Here is a 26,286-nt window from a genome sequence, read left to right as displayed (position 1 = left end):
AACAAGAGTAACTGTGAGGGGTTACAGTGTTCTGGTGCCACCAAAACCAAAGGCCCAATTTTTCTGCCCCTGTTCAACAGGGGCATGTTATTACAATTTTTGATAGAATATTTAACAGCAGGGCCCGTTCCTGCGCTCAACAAGAATAACTGTGAGGGCTTACAGTGTTCTGGCACCACCAAAACCAAAGGCCCAATTTTTCTGCCCCTGTTTAACAAGAGGATGTAATTACAATTTTTGAAATGATAGTTAAGCAGGGCCCGTTCCTGCGCCCAACAAGAGTAACTGTGAGAAGTTACAGTATTGTGGCACCACCAACCCCCAAGGCCCAGTTTTTCTGCAGAGTATATAGTGCAGTCCGTATAGTATATATACTGCTGTTCAGAGTATATAGTGCCTGGGGGACACCCACACAATTTTTTTTTTTACATTTTAGTGCAGGGTTCCCCTTAATATTCATACCAGACACAAAGGGCCTGGTAATGGACTGGGGGGGAACCCACGTGTTTTTTTTCAATGATTTCTATCTATATTGCCAGGATCCGATACTACATTACAGCCGCGAGCAGTTTTAAATGACATTTTTTCCTTTAGAAATGTCATTTTGCTGTGGTACTGTTATAAACATGGGAAAGATGCGCTACTTTACAGGCAGACTAAGGAGACCCCCCAGGCATGCTATTTAACCACTTCAATACAGGGCATTTTCACTCCCTTCCTGCCTAAGCCAATTTTCAGTTTTCAGCACTCTCACAATTTGAATGACAATTGTGCGATCATGCAACACTGTACCCAAATCAAATTTTTATTATTTTTTTCCCCACAAATAGAGCTTTCTGTTGGTGGTATTTGATCATCTCTGTGGTTTTTATTTTTTGCGCTATAAACAAAAGAAGAGCGACAAGTTTGAAAAAAAACACAATATTTTTTACTTTTTGCTATAATAAATATCCCAATTTTTTTTCCCAATTTAAAAAAAAAAAAAAAAAAATTTTTTCCTCAGTTTAGGCTGATATGTATTCTTCTACATATTTTTGGTAAAACAAAAGCAATAAGAGTATATTGATTGTGTAGCACTAACTCACGGTGGAGCTGCTAATTTAAGCGGGTCTGTTACCTTCACCTTGCTTCCCTTGGTTTCACCGGTACCGGTCTAGGGGTTCAGTTGAGTTTACTTCTGGACGACACACGCACCAACACTGGAGTACGTTTTCAATGCTTTATTGAACAAACAAACTTTAGGAAGTAGCAGGAAAGAGGCGGAAAAGGAAATTTTCAGGAGAAATGCAAATATCTTCTTATAGAATCTTAGCGACAAATGTCCTGGTAGAATTCAGATAATTAGGTGGAATGAGCTCCCCTTGTGGGACACACTCCTTGCTCGTCTGGATAGGCCTCTCTCACCTGTCTAGCAGCCAGTACGCAGCACCAATCAAAGGTCTCTGCCACAGACTCGTTTGGGGGGTAAATCCGTACGATCCTCTGCCACAGGATGTATCAGATTTTCTGCAATGAAAGTCAGTCACAGTGCCTGAACCTTTAAGCCGAACCGGCAACACTATGCTGTATGGTTACTTCTTTTGGATAAGTCCTTCGACCGAGTAACCAGGCCCCTCTATAGACCAGCACGCTGCTTGATCTCTCCAAGATGGGTCCTCCCCTGGGATCTCCTCGGCCGTCTAGCTTCGTCACACAGGATCGACAGCTCAGGACCATTCCTCGGCTGCGGTGGTAGGCCCCAGACAAGCCTCTGGGCCCACCCCTGCGCCGCAGCATCGTGGGCCTCCCGATCGGAGGACCACGAGGTAGCTCCTTAACGCATACCTGTCGGCCAGGAGGGCCAGCAGGTGGCTGTAAAAAAACCCTAGAACATGGCGTCTGTCCCATAAATACCCTCTTCCCAGAATGCAACTCGGAGGATCACCTCCACCGAGCTTGTCTTCGAGACAGAGGAGCATCTATACACTTCGACACGTTGCCTTTCCAACACTGACCAGTGGTAACAGCGACACCCACCGGACAGCACGAAAGCACACACAACGTCAGCCAAGCTGGAACAGACGCAAACTTTTAATCTTCCTAGCACACAGTTTACTAAATTTACCTAACCTGCGGTAGATTGTAAATCTACCAGCACTACAATTGGTTTGCGCAAAAGTTATAGTGTCTACAAAATAGGGGATAGTTTTATGGCATTTTTATTATTTTTTTTTTTACTTGTAATGTCGGCGATCTGCGATTTTTATCATGACTGTGACATTGCGGCGGACATTTTGGACACTTTTGACACCATTTTGGGAGCGTTCACATTTATACAGCGATCAGTGCTATACAAATGCATTGATTACTGTATAAATGTCACTGGCAGGGAATGGGGTTAATACTAGGGGTTAATTGTGTTACCTAGGGAGTGATTTTAACTGTAGGGGGAGGGGACTCACAAGGAGAGGACCGGTGTTCCTCTGTACTGGGAACACATGATCGGTCTTCTCTCACCTGACAGGACGTGGATCTCTGTGTTTACACACAGAGATCCACGTTTCTGCTCTGTTAAAGGGCAATCGTGGGTGCCCAGTGGACATCGCGGCCGCCGGGCACGCGCATCGGCTCCCAAGTGACGCAACAGGGGCGCGCGCACCCCCCAGACGGCCGGAAAGCCCAGGACATCATATGACACCCGCCCAGGATGGGAGATCCTTCCTGCAGACGTCATATGATAATGGGCGGGATGGGAAGTGGTTAAAGGAATATTTCATTCTTATTGTTTCACTTTAAGCATTATTAAAATCATTGCTCCTGAAAAAACTGCTATTTTAAAACTTTTTTTTGCATTGATACATGTCCCCTGGGGCAGGACCCGGGTCCCCAAACACTTTTTATGGCAATAACTTGCATATAAGCCTTTAAAATGAGCACTTTTGATTTTTCATGTTCGCGTCCCATAGACTTTAACGGCGTTCACGTGTTCGCATGAATTTTTTGCCTGTTAGCATGTTCTGCTGCGAACCGAACCGGGGGAGGGGGTGTTCGGCTCATCCCTAGGCACCATATAATATTTTAAATATCACTGTTTTACATCAGTTCACTATTTATTTTATGTTAGTTTATTGACATTTATGCTTATACCTTTATGAGTCAGATTTATAAAGCAGAGAATGATGGATTCAATCAACCATTTGTCAGTGTTATACTTTCAAAATGTCGATGGTCTTATGCCGGCTATCATTGGGGCCCTTGAATAGCGTTGGTGCACTTATCGCCAATCCCAGTTAACCTGCATGCAGTATAGATACAGTATAAGTACAGTATAGTCTCAGCACGGATGCAAGGTAGATGTGGTTCAGATGTGGTAACAGTTCGGTATAATGTAGTATAGGGTTGGTATAGGTGCAGTCTAGGTTTGAAATAAGCATGGTATAGAGTGCAATATGGGCTTAGTATGGATTGGGTACATTTGGTGTAATGCTCTCAGTGGCTCAGTCCCCGTTAGCAGTGTCAGCAATGGGCAAATAGCCCTCTCACCAGTTCCCAGGCAATGGCATTCCTAGGGGGGGGCCAGAGGGGGCCCTGACCCCCCCCCCCCCCCAACATTATGCTGTGCCCCATCATGTGCCCCCCCCATTAAAAAAAAAGTTTTTTTTCTTTTTTTTAAAAAAAGGCAATGTCTAAGAGGGAGAGCGTCCCCAGTCAGCTCCTGCGGGTGATTCCTCCCCCCTCCCTATGCTCGCTGACTTCATAATGCGAGTGCTCACACAACCACGGCCGTCCAATCTGCTTCTTCCCCTGCATCCTCATTGGCAGGGAGAAGAGCGAGTTGCTGGAAGGACTCCAACAGGACTCTCAGTTACTGAAAAAACAGACTGATTTCTCCCTTCCTTAGCCTGTAAATTCCAAGAGATGCCAGACCAGCGCTGTCAATAGCAGGGGCAGGACAGCAAGAGGATGCTGGGGAACCCCACAGTGGTAGAACACCAGGGCCTGGTGGCAAGACAACATTTGCAACCCTGATAGTTCTCCCACTGCTTTGGACCCTTATATTTTCTTCGTATGCTGGTGACATATATCTCTTGTTTTCTGCCACCCCGGGGGGGGGCCCCAATACAGTAGGAAGGGAGCTTACTGCAGAACATGTGAAAGGGCCATTGTGGGATCGTAGTAAAGGGCCCCAGGATATATATATATATATATATATATAAATAATTGCATTTTATAGTTGCCCCCCTACTTTTGTCCCTGTCCCCCCATGTGCCCCCCTAAATATGAAAGCTGGAGACGCCGCTGTTCCCAGGATGCTGTGGTGACCTCTCGCTGTAGAAGAGAGGGCCCCCACAGTCTCTCCCCTGAAAACCTCTGGTGATCAGAAGTGGAAGGCAGAGGGTGAGTGGATGCTTCAGTCTCCCTGCAGCAGTCATGCAGTTGCTGTGATGTGGGCAGTGCTGTCTCTCTTACTTCCTCAGTGCCAGGAGGAAGATCTTTCCATTGCAGTTTAATAAAAATCATCTCTCCACTCCTCCTACTGCAGAGTGCCTATTGGGATCTGTAGTGTAAGGAGTCTACTTGTCCCATTATATGGGTGCCGTCTCAAACTACAACTCCTAGGACTATCAGCACTCTGCATAAAAGTCTATGGACTTGCTTGGCTTTAGCTTTCCCCTTGTTGGCCTGGAGGAAAATAGTCCAGCATTACATCTATATATCAGTAGAGGGAGAGAAGAATAAAAGTCAATGTCTCCTTCTCCAGATTGCTGTAGCCCTGCACCTGGCTAAACATCAATTTACATTTAAGCATGCTCCAAGATTACCCAGCATTCACCACCTGCAAAATATTGCAATCCTGCAAATAGAAGTGAGAATGGGCTAAAAGGTAGTTATATAAATGTTCCAAAATTAAATTTTTTTTCTTCAGTGTGTATCTGTATTTTTTATGTAAATAGATGCTGTTATTTTCTTTGTTATCCTGATACCCAGTCATCATATTCAAGGGAAGATAGGATTAGCATAAAGCAATACAGTTGCAGTCTACTAGTATAATTGCTTATAAATGTTAGAGATGAGTTAGTTGTTTTTTTAGGTTTATGATTTATACTTGAAATAAACTGCAGAAATTGTCGCTAGTTTGTGGTGAAATTTATGCCTACTTTTATATTTTGGTGATATGTGACAAGTTCCCAGTGCTGCCTTGTATGCCCTCTTGATCTTCCTTGTGCCATCTTTTCATGTCCCATCACCAATTGGGAGTGGCTGTGTTAACTAGCAGTGCTAGTGGTAACAATCTCCTGGCAGGTAGAGCAGTACAGATGTCCCTGTTGGAGGTACTGGGGTTGATTTACTTAAGGTAAATACACTGTGCACTTTGTAAGTGAAGTTGCTCCAGAGATTAGCAAATGAGGGGAAGCTCTGTTGACTTCCATCATGTGTAACCATATGCTGTTTTTTTCTTTTTTTTGTCCCTGCATGTGATTGTGCATTCTTTGCAAAGTAAAGCTTTGATTTTTTTTTTACTAAGCGCTGGAGCAGCTGCAAAGGGCACAGTCAATTTGCCTTTAGTAAATCAACCCCAATGAATAATATGAATGACTAATGCCTCGTACACACGATCAGACTTTCCAGCAGACTTGGTCCGACGGTCTTTCCGCCGGACTTTCTGGCGGACTACCTGAACGGACGGACTTGCCTACACACGACCGGACTTTCCGGCAGGCTAGGTCCGCCCGTCTTTCCGATGGACTTTCGCCGGAGTTACGGCGGACTTTCAGAATGGACGAACTTGCTCACACACGGCCAAGTCCGTTCATTTTGAACGTGACTCGGGTACGACAGGACTAGAAAAGGAAGTGAATCTCGCCACTTTTATCGGCGAGATTGACACCTTGCGAGCCCCGTCGCGGGGCATACCAGGCCCTTAAGTCTGGTATGGATTATAAAGGGAACCCCCTACGCCGGAAAAACGGCGTGGGGTCCCCCCTAAAATCCATACCAGACCCCGATCCGAGCACGCAGCCCGGCCGGTCAGGAAAGGGGGTGGGGACGAGTGAGTGCCCCCCCTCCTGAACCGCACCAGGCCGCATGCCCTCAACATGGGGGGTGGGTGCTTTGAGGGAGGGGGGTGCCCTGCGGGGCCCCCCCAAAGCACCTTGTCCCCATGTTGATGAGGACAAGGGCCTCTTCCCGACAACCCTGGCCGTTGGTTGTCGGGGTCTGCGGGCGGGGGCTTATCGGAATCCGGGAGCCCCCTATAATAAGAGGGCCCCCAGATCCCGGCCCCCCCACCCTATGTGAATGAGCATGGGGTACATGGTACCCCTACCCATATACCTAGGGAAAAAGTGTCAATAATAAAACACACTAAACAGGTTTTTAAAATAATTTATTAGACAGCTCCGGGGGGTCTTCCTCCGGCTTCGGGGGTCTTCTTCCGGCTTCGGGGGTCCCTCCGGTTCCTCTTCTCCCGGCGTCCGGTTGGTTCTGCTCCGCTCTCTCTGGCCTCTTCTCCCGGTGTTCCAGTTCTTCTGCCGGCTCCTCTGCTGTCTTCATGCCGCTCTTTTGCCAGCGGAGGCCCGGACTTCTGGCTTCTTGTCTTCTTGTCTTCTTGGCTTCTTCCCTCTTCTCTTCTCCAGATGTTGACACAACGATCTCTCCGGCTGGACTGCTCTCTGAGCGCTCCGCTGTGACTTATATAGGCAGAGACCCCGCCCCCTTATGCCGTCACAGTCCCTGGGCATGCTGGGACTGTGATATTTTAGGGGGCGTGGTCAACATCACCCGGTGACCAAATTACTGGGAGAGGCTGGACATAACCCAAATGTCTTGGTCCATGTTGGAACCAATTACAGAATACATTGAAGACCGAGGATCCTTAAGAATCAATTTAAAGAACTAGGCTGCAAGTTAAAGGAAAGGACCTCCACGGTTATAATTTTTGGAATATTGCATATGCCATGTGCAACACAGGAAAGACAGCAGGAGCTTAGAAAGCATGACCTGGTGTAAGATGGAAGGATTTGGGTTTCTCAAGCACTGGACTGACTTTTCATTAGGATACAACCTACATGCTCAAGATAGTTTGCACCTAAATGGAAGGGAGTCCATTGTGCTAGGGAAGAGGTTTATGGGAAGGTTGGATTATTTAAACTGGCATGAGGTGGGAGGAAGAATTAGGATATAGAGGGGCAGAAAAGTGAGACAGGGATCAGACACTAGTTGAGAGTGATTATCACTACTGATCAAATATATATACAATGATGTAACGTCATCCTGTCAGTTCAAGAAACAATGGGCAGGAGATTTGAGGCAACTTTGGACTTCATGGTACATGCTGCAGAGCATGATCCCCTCCCTTTGACTGGGCCACACGGCAGTATTCCACCATGATATTGACCCCACACACACCTCCAAGGCGACCACTGCCTTGTTAAAGAAGCTGAGGGTAAAGATGATGGACTGGCCCAGCATGTCTCCAGACCTAAACCCTATTGAGCATCTGTGGGGCATCCTGAAAGGTGAAGGAGCGCAAAGTCTCTAACATCCACCATCTCCGTGATGTCATCATGGAGGAGTGGAAGAGGACTCCAGTGGCAACCTGTGAAGCTCTGGTGAACTCCATGCCCAAGAGGGTTAAGGCAGTGCTGGAAAATAATTGTGGCCACACAAAATATTTACACTTTGGGCCCAATTTGGACATTTTCACTTAGGGGTGTACTCACTTTTGTTGCCAGCGGTTTAGACATTAATGGCTGTATGTTGAGTTATTTTGAGGGGACAGCAAATTTACACTGTTATATAAGCTGTATACTCACTACTTTACATTGTAGCAAAGTGTCATTTCTTCAGTGTTGTCACATGAAAAGATAGAATAAAATATTTACAAAAATGTGAGGGGTGTACTCACTTTTTTGAGCTACTGTACATATATGGTGATACGCACCAACCAAATGCTCATTAAAGGTTTAGGTAGATGATGGTGGAACTTGAGAAGGTCATGATCTCAACCAGTGAAGCACAAAAAAATTGAGGGCTGAAAAAGGACGGCTCTAAAAAATATACACAAGCAGAAAAAAGAAGTAAGAACTGTCCATATACTGAATATATATATGAACAAGAGGTAATAATAACATTGAGGTATGTAAATAGTTGAGAGTGGAATGGGAAAAGATGGGGGGAGGGCTATGGCAGGTAATAGATTCACATGTTACAAACATGTTAACAACTATTGCCAATTTTTGTAGTACAAATTACAGTATTTGTACTTAAGGTCGCTGTTAGAAATCATGGGGCCCCCTACAGCCTATCTGGCAGGGCCCCCTCTTGGGCACCCAATATAGAATTTTTAGGGGAGACCCGTGTTTGTGATAAAATTGTGTTAAAAGTGGTAAGGACTTAAGGCTGGGTTCACACTAGAGCATGGAGTGGCTCACAGCAGGGGTCCGGTGCGTCTCCATTCACAGGTTCAGGTCCGATTTTAGCCAGAATTCTTGGCTGAATTCAGAACTAAACAGGCCAAAAGACGTACAGGACTCCTGTGCAATTCGCACCGGAGCAGCTCTGGAGATGTGTGAACCGGCTCCATAGAGAGCTGGTCACAAAGTCCTGCTATGCGAATTGGATGCGGTGAAAATCCGCATCCAATTCACAATAATGTGAACCCAGCCTAAAACCTAAGCCTACGTTTAGAGTGTGGGTGTCAGGTGCATGTAATGTACATAGTGCAGAAGCATTTAATGTATAGAGAGCAGGGCTCATGAGTGGGTAATGCAAAGGTTAGGATTGCATAGTGTACAAAGTGCATGGCCATCTACTGGTCTTTAAAGTATCAGTACTTTCAGCCAATACTTTTTTCTCATGATCGGTTAGGGAGTGGTAAAAACATGCAGCTCAGCTGTGATTTTACTGCACCTTGGCTGCCCATCGTAAATCTAGAATACAGCTGGAGGAGGCCATTCACATGTACAACAGCTGCGCTGGTTTGTGTCACGACCATGTGGAATTTGGCTATTCAGGTCAATTGGGCCACGCCACAACCATAAACCAACTTAGCTTGCAGTTGCGGCTTATTAGCCCCATAATAAACTGTCACTCAGCAAAAAAAAAAAAAAAAAAAAAAAAAGGTTTCAGGAGGTGGAGAATTATAATCAATAATTTTGCCCACTTTAAAAAGTAATTGTAATGCCATATTCCTGTCCTTTTAACATGGTAACAGTAAGATAACACTAATGCTGCATAGGTGTCAGGTTATTTTCACCCTGTTAAAAGGGCAGGAATATGCATTGTTGTTGTTGTTCAGTCGTTTAGTCGTGTCCGACTCTTCGTGACCTCATGGACCATAGCGCGCCAGGCTTTTCTGTCCCTTCACTGCCACCCGGAGCTTGTTTTTTTTTAATGATCATTGCTTCAATGATGCTATTCACATTATTCCAAATATTCGTAACTTAGAATATTTGAAAATTCTGAATTTACGAATTTTCAAATTTCCGGATTTCGAATTTACGAAATTCAAAAATCTGGTAATTCAAAATTCGAAAATTCAGAAATTTGAAAATTCAAATTTCCGAATTTTTGAATTTCCAAATGTCCGAATTTTCGTAAATTTGGAAATTCGAAATGTAAAAATTCAGAAATTCGAAAATCCGGAAATTCGAATTTTCATATTTTCAAATTTTTTGAATTTTGGAATGTTAAAGTTTTTTAATTTACCTAAATTCAAAATTGGAAAATCCAAAAATTTGGAAATTCGGAAATACGAAAATACGAAAATTCAAATATCTGAAATAATAACTGACTAATAACTATCACTATAAAACTGTGAGTGAACAAGAGAAAGGCCCCCAAATCTCGTCCTACTACCACTGCGCTCTGTATACTACAAATGTTCTAATGCTAGCTGCCACTTTAAAAATTGAAAGATAAAATCTGAGTCATCTCTAAGGTCAAAGCACAAGAAACAAAAAGATGAAGAGCGGCTCTGCCCCCCTACAGTGGGGTTTGAGGTGGGTGAACACACTCCCTCTAATATAGAAAGATCCTAAATCACAGTAGTTGAAAGTGGATTACCAATGTTCAATAATAGTAATCACACAAAAACATAAATTGCTTAATGTAATAGTTATTCCTAATGTGTTAAAAATAACCTAAAAGTGTAAAATATAATATAACATAACCTTAACATAAAGTGACATGTAAATTATTACAAGTGACACCCCGTGAACAGTGAGAGAAACCAATATTATAATAACAGAACCCTAGACCAATTGATCATAAAAATAGGAGAAAAACCTAACATACACAAATCATGTGCAAAATATACAATGGACAAATATGGAATAAAACATGTGAAATGAAAAATATAATAAAGAGTGAGTCCACATCTGTTTAGAATGATGAAAAATAAATATATTGGATGGTGAAGAAAAAAGTTCATAAAGTGCAAGTGTCTTCAATCTGCAAATGCTGTTACACCGTGTACACCACTCAATGCCGTGATTCCACTCCCCTGTGAAATGCTCATTCACCAGCTGATAAGGCCTCACACTCTTGTGTTTGGCCGAAAACAACCTCAACCCACTATCATGGGGGTTATCATGTGACTACCGATATCCACTGTTAAGTATGCCGAACACTTTTCCTTGAGAAAATGACTGCTCTCGGACTCCGCACAACCACTCCCACCAACACAGCACTGTCACGACAACCTAACCGTTCACACTGCGTACTTGCAAAGACCTCAGAGACGTTTTCCCCATCGTTTTGTTTCTTTTTGTTTAATAACTATCACTAACTATTAAATTATAGGTATTTGAATTTCCTTTCAAATTTGGCTGTTAGTGAATGTAACGAATATGAATTTATCAGAAGTTACAAGTTTTCTAAAATATAGAATGCCGTATCTAAACGAATGGAACGTAATGAATTAATAATAAAATAACAATAATAATAAAAACGTTTTATTATGGGGGACTTCAGGGGGAGCAGACCCCACAGGACAGGGGTTGTGACATGCTTGGTGAGGGGGAGGGGCCTGGCAGTGGGGCGGTGAAGACGGAGGTCAGAGGCTGGAGTGATGGCGGCTATCCAGAAGGCACGGGGTGAGAGCCCGGGGCCAGCCGATTAAACCCCCTCCTCGGTGGCAGAGGCGCACGCTCGGCACCAGCCTTACAGAAGAGGAGAGAAGACCAGGGGTATATATACAGCGCACCAGACGGCTGGATGTCGGAGCGGTCGCTCGCCGCTGCAGCGTCTCCCGCTTCCTTCTCTGGCTCGGCTCCCTGAGGCTTCCTGCACGCCCTCCGATCCACCCTCCCTCAATGAGGCAACCGTTCAACAAACAACAGAAAAAGTGAGTGTGAACGGTGCAACTAGTAAACAGCGGTTTGGTTGTAATTGAAAGCGGACAAGTGAAGACCGGTCGGTGAGGGGTCCCCTTGTGCACAGACAGCGGTTAAACCTCTTCAGAGGGATCCAATCTGCACTAATCCTCACCGAACCCCCTCTGAAATACCACGCTGTCCCTAAGAGGTCTACAGGATACAGGTAGGACCTTTCTCTGTGGTGAAAAGTTTATGGAAAATTACTCCCACTCATTTGAGCTGTATGGCATTGACAGTGATAACCTAACGCAGAAATAAAAATCTAAAGGTGCTGTGGGTATGTGATGTATAGAGGGAATGTATCTTAAGGCCACACACATACCAACTAAGGAATTGAGTGCACATGGTCAAGCCCGGAAGGAGAGTGGAGTAGCCCTCTGGTGTGACATAACATTAACATCAAAACAAAGGAATGGAGATGAGAGGTTGAAGTGACCCTGGGCAGTGTCAATAGAACCACATAGAAATATATTGGTAAAGAGACTTAAAGCTTAAAGGGGCTACCTGGGCGAATCTGGAGGATAGTCAGTCGCAAGCTGCTATACTGCTAAGCTGCCAAGCTGAGGAGGTGGGCCGTCCCTGTAGAAATAATAAAACAGCTGTAAAAGGTGAAGAAGTGGAGAACAGGGAAGGGAGGATCATGAGAGGACGCTCACAAAAACAAGCAGAGCTTAATAAGCCCAGAGATAGCTTAAACTCCAGTACAATCCAAAAATTCCTAAAAAGCCCAGGTCTGGATAACAAACAGCAAGAAGTTAAGGATAAAAAAAAGACCACAGTTAAGAACAAAGGTGCGCAAGGGGGGACCCCCAACATAGAGGCCCAAGCCGAAGCAGAACCAGAACTAAGCATGGAGGCTGATTCGGCTGTTGAAGCTCTCCCAACTAAACTTGAGATACAAGATATGTTTATCAGGCTGGAAAATTCAATTAAAACTGAAATTCTCAATGTCAGGACAGATCTGGGACATCTCCTAAAGCGAATAGAAGATGCAGAGAGGGTGGTGGAACAGCATGTCCATGACATAGTGGCCCTTAAAAACAAGTAAAAACCCCCAGGGTTCTGTGCTGGGACTCCCCCAGGGTTCTGTGCTGGGACCAATCCTATTTAATTTGTTCATAAACGACCTGGAGGATGGGATAAACAGTTCCATCTCTGTATTTGCAGACGATACTAAGCTAAGCAGGGCAATAACTTCTCCGCAGGATGTGGAAATCTTGCAAAAAGACCTGAACAAATTAATGGGGTGGGCGACTACATGGCAAATGAGGTTCAATGTAGAAAAATGTAAAATAATGCATTTGGGTGGCAAAAATATGAATGCAATCTATACACTGGGGGGAGAACCTCTGGGGGAATCTAGGATGGAAAAGGACTTGGGGGTCCTAGTGGATGATAGGCTCAGCAATGGCATGCAATGCCAAGCTGCTGCTAATAAAGCAAACAGAATATTGGCATGCATTAAAAGGGGGATCAACTGCAGAGATAAAACAATAATTCTCCCGCTCTACAAGACTCTGGTCCGGCCGCACCTGGAGTATGCTGTCCAGTTCTGGGCACCAGTCCTCAGGAGGGACGTACTGGAAATGGAGCGAGTACAAAGAAGGGCAACAAAGCTAATAAAGGGTCTGGAGGATCTTAGTTATGAGGAAAGGTTGCGAGCACTGAACTTATTCTCTCTGGAGAAGAGACGCTTGAGAGGGGATATGATTTCAATTTACAAATACTGTACTGGTGACCCCACAATAGGGATAAAACTTTTTCGCAGAAGAGAGTTTAATAAGACTCGTGGCCACTCATTACAATTAGAAGAAAAGAGGTTTAACCTTAAACTACGTAGAGGGTTCTTTACTGTAAGAGCGGCAAGGATGTGGAATTCCCTTCCACAGGCGGTGGTCTCAGCGGGGAGCATTGATAGCTTCAAGAAACTATTAGATAATCACCTGAATGACCGCAATATACAGGGATATGTAATGTAATACTGACACATAATCACACACATAGGTTGGACTTGATGGACTTGTGTCTTTTTTCAACCTCACCTACTATGTAACTATGTAACCCTTCAGGGGGACCAATGCGAGTTGACGTGCAGATTGGAGGAACAAGAAAACCAAAACAGGCGTCAAAATCTTAGAATCAGATCCCTACCAGAGCAGAGAGGTGAAGACTTGTTCACAATGATGAAAGAACTTTTCAACCCACTGCTGGGAAGGAACCCAGATTGTGAACTAAAGATCGACAGAGTCCACAGGATAAGAAAACCCCCTAATGTTAGAGAAGATGTGCCCAGGGACATTATAGTAAAGTTCCATCAATTCAAGGACAAAGCAAAGATTTGGAGTAATCTAAGAGGGGTACAACCAGTGAAATTTAACAACCAGGAAATTCAAATATTTTCAGATCTGTCGGGGGGAACTCTGGCGAGAAGACGCCAATTAAGACCGTTACTGGACTTATTGAAGGGTGCAAATCTAAAATATAGTTGGGTTGGGTAGGGGTAGTGGGGGGGTGGGCGGGGGGGTGGAATGGTAGGGGGGGCTGTCCTTGCAGATGCACAACAATTGGTAAGGCGGATGAGCGTCGAGATAGAGGTTAGGTGTCTGTCCTACAATGTGAAGGGGTTAAATTCACCAGGGAAGAGGCGGAAAATTCTGAATGAATTGCAGAGTTATGATGCAGATGTGGTCTTTCTGCAGGAGACCCACCTGCTGCAGGAAGAAAACATTAAGCTGGATGTATTGTGACTCACCAATCAAAAGGGTGAAGGGAGTCGCTATCTGGTTCTCGAAAAGGATCAAATTCACACTGATCGAGAAGAGGGTGGATGAAGAGGGGCGGTTTTTGTTTGTAAAAATTAAACTAGGGGATAGGATGTACACATTGGCCAACGTTTATTGCCCGAATAGAGACCTGATAAAATACCTCTCCCGGACCCTGTCTAGTTTGGATGCATTTAAGGAGGGGGAAACAATCCTGGCAGGCGATTTTAACTTTTGTTTAGACCCAGCCTTGGATAGGTCCTCTGGAACCCGGGAAGTGGGGAAGGGGTCATTGCTGAGATTAGGGAGAAAGCTCCACGATAGCCAACTTATTGATGTTTGGCGGGTACAGCATCCCAAGGAGAGGGATTACTCTTTTTTCTCCCAGGTCCACAGGACATATTCAAGGCTGGACTACCTGATGGTTGATCACAGCCTGTTGGATTGCATAGTAGAGTCGAAGATTGAGGCTGTGACTCTATCAGACCATGCCCCAATATCGATGACGGTAAAGTTCAGGGGCCTTCAAAGGGTCCCGTTCTCATGGCGGTTCAATAAAGGGTCCTTCTTATGAAAGATACTGTTGCTGAAAAAATTCTGAGGGAAATTGATGAGTTCATCATTAATAATGAGTCGAGTGAGATAACGGGGGCAGTTCTGTGGGAGGCCTTTAGGGCATATATAAGGGGGGGTTATAATTTCTATAAGTTCAGGTGAGAAGAGAGAAAGGGGAAAAAAGAAAGAAAGTCTTGTCGCTAAAATCTACCAGCTAGAACAACGCCATAAAGCCTCGAGGGGAAGTGCAGAATCCACATTTAAAGAATTGACACTAAAAAGAGAAGAGCTCAGGGAGCTATTGGAAGAAGAGATGGTGAAAATTAAGAATAAGCATCTAAAAAGGTTCCATCTGAAAGGTAATAAGGTGGGGAAACATTTGGCATCAGTTATCAGGTAAAAAAAGGACGAGAATTATATAAAGAAGATCAAAAACAGTAAAGGTGAAATGAGACACACTACCAAAGAGATAGGAGAGGAATTCAGACAGTTTTACTCATCGCTCTACTCGGTTGGGCAAGAGGGAAAAAGTAGGGGAAACAAGGAAGAGAAGATGAGAGGGTTCATAAAAAGGGCGGGACTTCCTACATTGTCAGAAGCAGATACATTAGAGCTAGAGGAGATATACATGGCCCTAAAGTCTTCCCCCCCGGGCAAAAGTCCGGGGCCAGATGGCTTTACAAGCAGTTTCTACAAGAAATTTAGTAGCACCCTGGTCCCTCGGCTGAGCCAAATATGGAATGGCCTAGGGAGGCAGGGAGAACTGTGTAGAGATGCCCTGTTGGCTGCGGTGACACTTGTTCCCAAGGAGGGGAGAGACAGGACTTCGTGCACGAGTTACAGACCGATCACGCTTTTAAACGCGGACACCAAGCTATACGCAAAGGTGTTGGCAGCACGGCTTAGAGAGAAAATGTCCTTATTAGTCCATCCAGACCAGGTGGGATTTGTCCCTGGGAGGGAGGGCAGGGACAATGGGGTGCGGTCCCTCCTGATAATGGAGGCATTTAAATCAAGTGGGGTCCCCAGTCTACTTCTGTCGATGGATGCCGAAAAGGCGTTCGACAGGGTAGACTGGGGATTCATGTTTTGTACATTAGAAGTATTGGGAGTAGGGCCTACAATGCTAAAATGGATAAAAATCTTATACCACCAACCTACAGCATTCGTAAGGGTCAATAACACTCCCTCAGCACAATTTGTTATGAAAAACGGGACGAGGCAAGGATATCCTCTGTCTCCTCTTTTATTTGTCCTGGCCTTAGAACCCCTCCTAGCTATGATCAGGAAAAATCCAGATATAAGTGGCTGCACAGTGGGCGAGGAGGAACATAAACTTTCCGCTTTCGCGGACGACGTGCTTTTTTATGTCTCCAATCCTAAAATCACTATGCCAAATTTACTGTCCACACTGAGGAAGTACAGTGAACTTTAAAGTAAATATAGAAAAGTCAGAAGCCCTAAAAATCAATATTAAAAAACAGGAAGCGCATAGACTTGGTGAAGTGTTTCATTTCCCATGGAAAGACAGCATAAAGTACCTGGGGGTCAATTTAACAGGTTATAGAGAGAAGTTGTATGGGTTGAATTTTATTCCCCTATTAAATGAAATAAGAGCGGAAATAAATAGTATAAAATATTGCCCTGTCTCATGGATGGGGCGAATTAACTTAGTAAAGATGGTGCTAGCCCCAAAGGTGCTATACAAGATGCAGATGCTCCCGATTCCCCTTCCGCAAAATTTTTTTAAAGTGCTGTCCAGTCTCATAAGTAAATACGTTTGGGACAATAAGAAACCAAGGATTGCCCACAAGGTGTTGAGGAGAGAAAAAGTAAGTGGAGGGCTGGCCCTATCAGATTTTAGGGTGTATTATAAAGCAATAGTCTTAGCATGGGCACTGGATTGGGCAAATAATAGGGAAAATAAAAGATGGGTTAACTTAGAAAAAAGGTTAAGTAATACACAATTAAATCACTTGATTTGGAACTCCCCATATTTTAGGAACTTAGGAAAGGACACACATTATATTACACACCTCACATTTAAAATTTGGGATCAGTTGCACTTAAATAACAAGTGGGAATACAATTCTCCTTTGATGTTTTTAAAGGAGAACTTACTCTTTCCCCCGGGGATGGAGAAAGTGGGTGGAAATTGGATATTGGATAGAGAGGCACAAGTTAGGGGTATCATTAAGCGAGGGAAAATTTGCACTTTCCAAGAAATAGCAGCACAAGAGGAAGTTTGGATATTAAATGGGGGGAGATACGGCCTGCTAGCACACTTTATTAATAGTCTCCCCGGCCCATTAAGGGAGGAAGCGGATTATAGACCGATAGAGAAGTTATTCTGCAAGGAGTCAGTTAAGGGGAAAATCTCAGAAATTTACAAAATTTTGGTGAGGGGAACGGGGACGGAGTTACCTCCGTTCATCAAAAATGGGAAGTGGAGTTGGGAGCATGCGGCGATGGTGAGAAAGTGAGGCGCATCTTGGGGGAGCGGAACGGCAGTTGATACAAAAACTAGAGAGAGCAACTACAAGTGTCTGACTAGGTGGTATATTACCCCGGTCAGAGTTAGTAAGTTTACACCAGAAAGGTCCCCGAACTGTTGGAGAGGATGCGCGTCCCCAGGAACTATGGCGCACCTGTGGTGGGAATGCCCTAAAATAAAAATCTTTTGGCAAGAAGTGACTAGGTTAACTGAAGAAATAACAAGAAAGGCGATCCCCTTCGACCCCTGGGACTGTTTGTTCCATAGGTCGGAAGGGGGAAAGAGAGGGTATAAAACTTCAATAGTTCCGGTACTATTAAATTCAGCTTAAAATATTATTCCAAAGAAATGGCAGGAATCAGAAGCACCTAGGATTAGGGACTGGGTGGCTAGAGTCAATGAAATATATATCTTGGAGAGAGAAGAATCAGGAGAATATCTAGGAAGGGACCAAAATGTACAAGGGGGTAAATGGGATTGCTGGATTGCATTTAAAAAAACTGAGCGCTATGTAGAAGCAATTACGTTGTAGGACGAGATCCGGAACATAAGAACTCGTCAAGACTAAATCAGACGAGAGAAAATCTGCAGGGGTTGGGGGGGTGCGGGGGGGGGGGGGGGAAGGAGAGACTATATGTGGGGGAGTTTGTAAGGTATTTGTTCAAGAGAATTGGGAATATTTGCTGTAAGTTTTACTGTATTCCCCCCATTTGTTTGGGGTTTGTTTTTGTATTAAGATTTTGAAAAATTAAATAAAGATTTAAAAAAAAAAAAAAGTTTTATTATTATTATTATTATTGTTATTAGTTATTAATTAGTTCTGTTCCATTTGTTTAGATGCGACATTCGTTATTTTTGGATAATTCATAACTTTGGATAAATTTGTATTCGTTACGTTCACTAACAGCCAAATTTGAAAGGAAATTCCTATACCTATAATTTAATAGTTATTTATTTTTAGTTAGTTATTTTGAATTTCCGGATTTCGAATTTTCGAAATTACGAATTTTCGAATATTACAAATTGACAAATTTTCTAATTTCCGGATTTAGGATTTTCGATTTTACGAATTTTCAAATTTCCGGATTTCAGATTTTCAAATTTTTGAATTTACGAATTTATGAATTTTCTAATTTTTGAATTTCCGGATTTCGGATCTCCGAATTTACAAATGTACAAATATACGAATTTCGAATTTACGAATTTTGGATTTTCGGAATTTCGAATTTACGAATTTTCGAATTACAAATTTTAAGAATTTCAAATTTATCAATTTACGAATTTACAAATTTACGAATTTCGATCATAACGAATGACCCGAAAAAAAAAACAACAAAAAACGAATGAAACGAAAACAAACACATTTTTCAGCAGTGGACATGTCTAATTAAGAGACTCTTTAGTTCTTCTTCACTTTCTGCCATTAGTGTGGTATCGTATATATCCATTACAACGACGTATTAAAGGAGGCAAAATTATCGATAAGGAGCATAGGCTGCACAGAAACAGGCACACTTCTATCAACTCCCCAGTTTTTCTTTTTTTTACTATGTGGGCAAAGCCCTTCCGCACGGCAGTCATTGCAGGCTGCCCAGGAATTATGTTCGGAGCCGCTCCATCCTGCACCTGCACCAAGACAGGAAGACTGCGGGATGAAGATTTAAGGCATGTGATGGACAGCAATCCTTGTGCACCCATTGGCTGAGGAGGCAGCAGGAGGCAGTGCAGCCTATAAGCTTTAGGCAGCACCGCTCGGGTTGTGAAAGAGGACTTTTAAAAACTCTGTGATGGGTGAATAGACTGGCTGTTTGCTATGCGGGGGCACTTAAAGAATTCACCTACTATATGCTTGTGTGTGTATAGTATGACAAGTGTGTAAATAAAAACTGTGCTTTTTACAGTGTACATCAAAACTCCTTAGACCTCATTCACACTAGCATTCTTTTCTAAAAGCAGGAGAAGTCTCCTTGCTTGTCTGCCACCTGACCTAACCCTAACCTGTATTCTGTTTTTCTTTTATCTCTGCTGTGTCCCAGCCTGTTCTGGTGAGGTTCACAAACCCAAATCAATAAATAAACAAAATGCAGTGCTTCTAAATCCAGAATCCCTATATCCAACAAATGAATTAGTAAAACCAAACAATTAATATTGCTGATTGGTATGTTTGTCTATGATGTTTTAGTATGATAATGAAGATGAGACTGTCTTTTAGCTGGAGCACCACTTAATCCTCTTAAGACCTAGTCACACGTTACCACTTTTGTGCACTGCAGTGAAAAACATTGTGTTGCATATCAATGTTCATTGCATCAAGTCAGCCCATTTATTTTGCAACGGTTGCCAAGAATAAACATGCAGCATTTTTTTCAGAAGCAACGCACCACAACACACTGTAATATGGTATGTTGTAATGCATGTGTTGCCTTAGTGTGTTGTGTCAATGCATGTAACTTGTGGTAATATGCTACATCAGTAATACACACATTACAGCAATGCATCTTATCAAAAAAGTACATTTCTCCCCTCACGCTACAGTGTACCAAACTTTACCCACAGATGTTGAGCGATTAACCCAGATAGCAAGCAATTGTGCTGCAAGTTTGAAAATGACTTTCTAAGCTTTTGCTAGACTTGCCAGGCTTTACAAGTTTGTTGCACTAGTCTGCAGATCAACTTTCTTTGCAAACATTCAAGTCTGCTTCAAGTTCTGGTTCAGTTATGTTGTGCACTAGTCACCCCACCACAGGGGGTCACTGTGGCTGAATTTTCATGCTGTAGACTTGCAGGGCTTTTGCTGTACACTCACCACTGCAACTTTGCTCTTGCTATAGACTTGCCAATCAAATTTGCTACAAACTGGAAAAGTGTCAACTAGAACTTGTGCTTCAAGTGCTCTGCAAGTGTATATAACTTGCCAGTGAAAATGTGCAGCAAGTTAACAGACTTACAATTCAACACTGCCACAAATTTGTGGCAAGTTATCCTTGCTATCTGGGACTATCTAGGCTGTAGGAAGTGCTGTTATTTACATGATTATGAATTTATACCTTGAAGTAAGCAGCACTGTAATCTTGTGTGAATTTAGGCATAGCCAACAATATGGCTAGATTGGGTTTTGATTTAATTCAGTTTCAGAATTGGTAGATCACCATTAAGTAAACCTGTCACAGACTGATGACATGATGAAAAACAGCACTCAAAATATTGGGAGCTAAAGCAGCAGTCGAAATATTTGCAGATAAAATTGTAAATCTTGACATTATATTTCATGGTTGAGGTGATTCATGTACATGTAACAAAAACAGTTGAGTATTGATAATTTTTTTTTTTTTTGCAATAACATCCACATTTTCAGGACAAGCTTTTGGGGTGGTAACTCCTTCTTCTAAGGCCCAAGCAGTTCAAATTTGAGCTTGCTCCTTCCACTTCCAGCCTTCATATTTATCTTTTAATGAGATGGGTGACCCCACAGACTAATAGGGAGGCTCAAGAGATAGTAGAGAATGGGGCCAAGCTAGACTTTTACTGGAAGTCAAGATTTGCAACTTCGCCTGCTTATAACTCTTTTTAAGTTGCAAAGGTTTCATTTGAATTTTTTCTTTTATGAAAACAATGACACTTTTTTGCCACATAATTATGCAACAAGCAATTTTTAACAAATTGTATCTATGAATCATTTTCTAGCACTGTTAAAAATGTGTATGTGTAGAAACAGTATGCCTCTAAGCCTAAACTATTCTTTTTAATTGCAGTGAGAAAGAACTTTCAGATGTTACCAGCACCTCAGGTACACCTTTTCTGAATTTATCATTTTGAAGCATTGAAAATATTTGAAGTGCGGCTTGCTTGTAAATAAAAAAAAATGACTAAACTACCTCATTAGCTAACTATAGGGTTACAGTCTGTGCCTTTGGATCGCTAAGAAAGGGGATATGGTAAACATATCTCCATGAGAAGGGGATCAATTTTTTTTTCCTTGAGTTTATTTAAGTAACATGTTTTAAGATTCATTCGTACCATAAAGCTTATTCTGAACTCTTCCTATATATATTGTACAGACTCTTACACGCTTAGTATTTTTCTTTTTTGTTATTGTTTATTTAGGCATCAGTTAGTTCAATCTACTATTCTATAACCTAACAGTGTAATTATTGCAAAGGCAGTTGTTACAATGGGAAATCATGCTGGACACAATAGATAAAGTTACGAAATAACAAAGCGGTTACATGGTTCTCTGAAACTACCTGACTAGACTCAATCCTTGCCAGCAATCTGACCTGCAATAATTTGCTGATACATGGCCAGTTTATCTTCAGAATGGGTCTAAGACACTTTAAAGAAAAATATCTTTAGATATGAAACTCAGTAATACAAATATGAAGTGAAACATAATTTTAATGTTTGTTTTAGAGTGCACTGTTTGATAGAATAAAGTTACACATAAGGAAGGATGCTTTTAGCTGCTGTGAAAGAAATCATAACATGCATATGATATATGAACCAAGACTGTCACAGTTTAAACTGAGACTATACTTCTGCTCCAGTGAGGCATGGACTTGTTACCTTGTCATCTTTTATGCCCCCCTCACAGTTGACTTACCATTATGGCCAAAGTAATTTATATGTTTTCTAATAGCATTTGAGCAACTATTTTATGTTAATAATAACATGCATCCATAGTTAAAGTAGTCCTTAACTCAAAAAAAGATCTGTTATCTTATAGGAAACAAATAGAAATGTTAATTGCGCAGTTCAATTTCTTTTCCTAGAGCCAAATATATGTATATCCACATTGTGTGATTTAAGACAGTGGTTTTCAACCTCAGTCCTCAAGTACCCCCAACAGGCCATGTTTTCAGGTTTTCCTTTATCGTGCACAGGTGTTGTAAATCAGAGTCGATAGCTTGATATTTTGGACAGCTATTTCATCTAAGAGAAATTCCCAAAGCATGGCCTGTTGGGGGTACTTGAGGACTGAGGTTGAGAACCACTGATCTAAGACACTGCTACCTGACTGCTAGTCTCACTAAATTTGGAGTAAGGTTGTCAATACTGTGTTGCTTGCTGGCTTTCTGCTTTTTTCTGGTGATCAGTGCTTTTTGATACTCACCTGCCGCTTTTCAAATTTTACCACATCCATCAACAGGGGAAGCTCTCACATGATAAAACAAAGCACTGATCTACTTCAAAGATGCCCACCACCTCTTAGAGACCTAGTAGCTGTAGGAAGTCCAATACAGATGACTATTCATGTGCTCTTTGCTAGCATTAAAGAGGACCTGAACTGTAAAGCCTGTGCCCAAACACAGGCTTTACAGTTCAGGTCCTCTTTAAGGGTGAATTAATATGTTGTACTATATTTGATGGACATCAGTTTTTATCAGCTTTATTAGGGTGTATTCACATTTTCAAATGCACCGTACCTATGATCATATGCGAGAACCCCAGCAGGGGTTCCTGCAACTGGCTGTGAGAGACAGTCCCACTGAAAGCAATGGGAGTCTGCTGGCTCCCACAGCCAATCACACCCACTCACATGTAATCGCTCATGCAGCGATTACATGCAAGTGACCATATCTGGACGCAGACTGCCTGCATCCAGACCTGATCACTTGCATGCAATTGCATGCGATTGCTGCATTAGTGATTACATGCGAGTGGGCGCAATTGTCTGAGTGAGCCAGCAGTTTCCCATTGCTTTCAGTGGGGCCGCCTCTCGCAGCTAATTGTGGGAACCCATTCTGGGGTTTTTACATATAATCTCAGGCAGGGTGCATTTAAAAGTGTGAATGCACCCTAATAAAGTTGATAAAAACTGATGTCTATCAAATATAGCCTGTAACAACTCTTGGAGTTATACTTTAACCACTTCAGCCTCGGAAGAATTTACCCCCATTTTTTTGCGAGACGGCACTGCGTCACTTTAACTGACAATGGCGCGGTCGTGCGACACTGTACCCAAACAAAATTTACGTCCTTTTTTTCCCCACAAATAGAGCTTGCTTTTGGTATTTTTTGCGCTATAAACAAAAGAAGAGCTACAATTAAAAAAAAAAAAAAACACAATATCTTTTACTTTTTGCTATAATAAATATCCCCAATTTTTAAAAAAACTATTTTTCCCTCAGTTTAGGCCGATATGCATTCTTCTACATTTTTTTAGTAAAAAAAAAATCGAAATAAGTGTACATTGATTGGTTCTCACAAAAGTTATAGCGTCTACAAAATAGGGGATAGATTTATGCCATTTTTGTTATTATTATTTTTTTTTTTACTAGTAATAGCGGCGATCAGCGATTTTTATCGGGACTGTGATATTGTGGCGGACAATTCGGACACTTTTGACACATTTTTGGCACCACTGACATTTATACAGCGTTCAGTGCTATAAAAATGCACTGATTACTGTATAAATGTCACTGGCAGGGAAGGGGTTAACACTAGGGGGCGATCAAGGCTTAACTGTGTTCCCTAGGTGTGTTCTAACTGTGGGGGGATGGGACTGACTAGGGGAGGTGACTGATCGGTGTTCCTACTTAGTATGAACACACAATCTGTCTCCTCTCTTCCATGACATAATCGGGATTTGTGTGCTTACACACACAGATCCCAGTTCTCGCTCTGTCATGAGCGATCGCTGGTGCCCAGCGGTCATCACGCCCGCCAGGCACTCGCATCGGCTCCGGGACATGCTGCGGGTGCACGCGCCTCCTACAGCGTCTTGAAGAGCCGACGTACAGCTACGACGGCTCGCCCAGAGGAGCCATCCTGTCGCAGTATAACCCCAGGGCAACTCTTTCAATTCTATCATACAGTAGAAAAAACTAAATTCCTTCCTGACCACTAAAGAATGGTTAAATTAATTTCCTGGATGAAAGTATTTCCATGATATGAATTTCATAATTAGAATTTTTAATAATCTTAGTTTTAAGGAAATAAGCCAGATATTTTTTTTTCTATCGGATCATCACTTTTTCTATTATTACAGTATCTTGTGCGGTAAAGCACTACACAACTTAATTACTCCTATTGTAGCTGATATTTACTAATTCTTTGAACAGTATTTTTATAACTTTTATCCTAAACAGCTGAGGACTGCATTTCGTCAGAAGCTATTTTTAATATTGTCAGGTCAATATTTGTATTAGACTAGAAGTGCTGATTACTGTGGATACTGAGGGCTGAAATCATTTTTTGGATGTTTTTGGTAAGCTGTGTTCTTGAAATATGCATACATATGCATACTCATGCCCTGCTTGAGTTGGCCACAGGTACACTTTAGGATGTCTTTTTCCAAAGTGAGCAAACCCAGTTTTTCCTACCTTTCATTTTGAAAGAAAAGTATGGATAAAACTCTTTTGGCCATACTTCTCCTATGTGTCACAGGAGTGCACTTAGTTCTGCACTCCTATGACCCAATTTTAGGTGAAAGCAGGCCAAAATCCGCTGTCAGCTGACATCACAAAGCCGGTCCAAGCTCTGCAGGGATCCCGACAATGACAGAAAAAAAAAGCAATGTCTGACCAGCAGCTGGCTCAGCCTCCCTGTGTGCCGCTGAGAGCCTGAGTCAGCCGCTCCCGCCCCCTCCACAGTCAGGTGCTCAGGTGAGCTCTAGAGGGGCAGAGCAGGTAGCCAGTGACCAACAGTCATTACTCTGTGCTTGGAGCGCATCTTTGATCGCTCAGTTCTCAGTGTGGAGTCGGCAGGGAACAGCTTCAGCATCGGATGGATGTTCCTGCCCAAACTGTATACCAAATTGTAGATGTAGTCTTATGCCCTGTACACACGGTCGGATTTTCCGACTGAAAAAGTGCGATCGGATTGTGTTGTCGGAAATTCCGATCGTGTGTGGGCTCCATCCAACTTTTTCCCTCGGAATTTCCGACACACAAAGTTTGAGAGCAGGTTATAAAATTTTCCGACAACAAAATCCGAACGGTTAAATTCCGATCGTGTGTACACAAATCCAACGCACAAAGTGCCACGCATGCTCAGAATAAATTAAGAGACGAAAGCTATTGGCTACTGCCCCATTTATAGTCGTGTTTTACGTCACCGCGTTCAGAACGATCTGATTTTCTGACAACTTTGTGCGACCATGAGTATGCAAGACAAGTTTGTGCCAACATTCGTGGGCACATCCATGGATTTTGTTGTCTGAATGTCCGATCAATGTCCGATCGTGTGTACAGGGCATTACAAATGATAAAGTATATACAGTACAGGGGTAATACTAAACTTTTTTTTTTCTGGATTTTATTTGCTTTTGCCTCAGTCTCATAATGACATTCCTATATACAGTATCTCACACAAGTGAGTACACCCCTCACATTTTTGTAAATATTTTATTATATATTTTCATGTGACAACACTGAAGAAATGACACTTTGCTACAATGTCAAGTAGTGAGTGTACAGCTTGTATAACAGTGTAAATTTGCTGTCCCCTCAAAATAACTCAACACACAGCCATTAATGTCTAAACCGCTGGCAACAAAAGTGAGTACACCCCTAAGTAAAATGTCCATATTGGGCCCAATTAGCCATTTTCCCTCCCCGGTGTCATGTGACTCGTTAGTGTTACAAGGTCTTAGGTGTGAATGGGGAGCAGGTGTGTCAAATTTGGTGTTATCGCTCTCACTCTCTCATACTGGTCACTGGAAGTTCAACATGGCACCTCATGGCAAAGAACTCTCTGAGGCTCTGAAAAAAAGAATTTTTATTCTACATAAAGATGGCCTAGGCTATAAGAAGATTGCCAAGACCATGAAACTGAGCTGCAGCACAGTGGCCAAGACCATACAGCGGTTTACCAGGACAGGTTCCACTCAGAACAGGCCTCACCATGGTCAACCAAAGAAGTTGAGTGCACATACTCAGCATCATATCCAGAGGTTGTCTTTGGGAAATAGACGTATGAGTGCTGCCAGCATTGCTGCAGAGGTTGAAGGGGTGGGGGATCAGCCTGTCAGTGCTCAGACTATACGACGCACACTGCATCAAATTGGTCTGCATGGCTGTCGTCCCAGAAGGAAGCCTCTTCTAAAGATGAGGCACAAGAAAGCCCACAGTTTGCTGAAGACAAGCAGACTAAGGACATGGATTACTGGAACCAT

The 26,286-nt window shown here is 42.7% G+C and overlaps 1 protein-coding gene across 1 annotated transcript in view; it reads left to right on the top strand.

Annotated features, from left to right (window-relative positions):
* The window catches only part of LOC141105219 (FYN-binding protein 1-like), a 446,065-nt gene that overhangs the window by 406,107 nt on the left and 13,672 nt on the right, over nucleotides 1-26,286 (top strand). The window contains exon 15 of the mRNA XM_073595110.1: nucleotides 20,924-20,958. Coding sequence (XP_073451211.1) covers nucleotides 20,924-20,958 — 35 coding nt within the window. The remainder of the gene's footprint in view (nucleotides 1-20,923; nucleotides 20,959-26,286) is intronic.

Source organism: Aquarana catesbeiana, linkage group LG01, assembly GCF_042186555.1.
Source record: "Aquarana catesbeiana isolate 2022-GZ linkage group LG01, ASM4218655v1, whole genome shotgun sequence".
Taxonomy (NCBI): Eukaryota; Metazoa; Chordata; class Amphibia; order Anura; family Ranidae; genus Aquarana; species Aquarana catesbeiana.
Note: the sequence above shows the minus strand (reverse complement) of the source record. Positions and strands in the feature narration are given on the sequence as shown.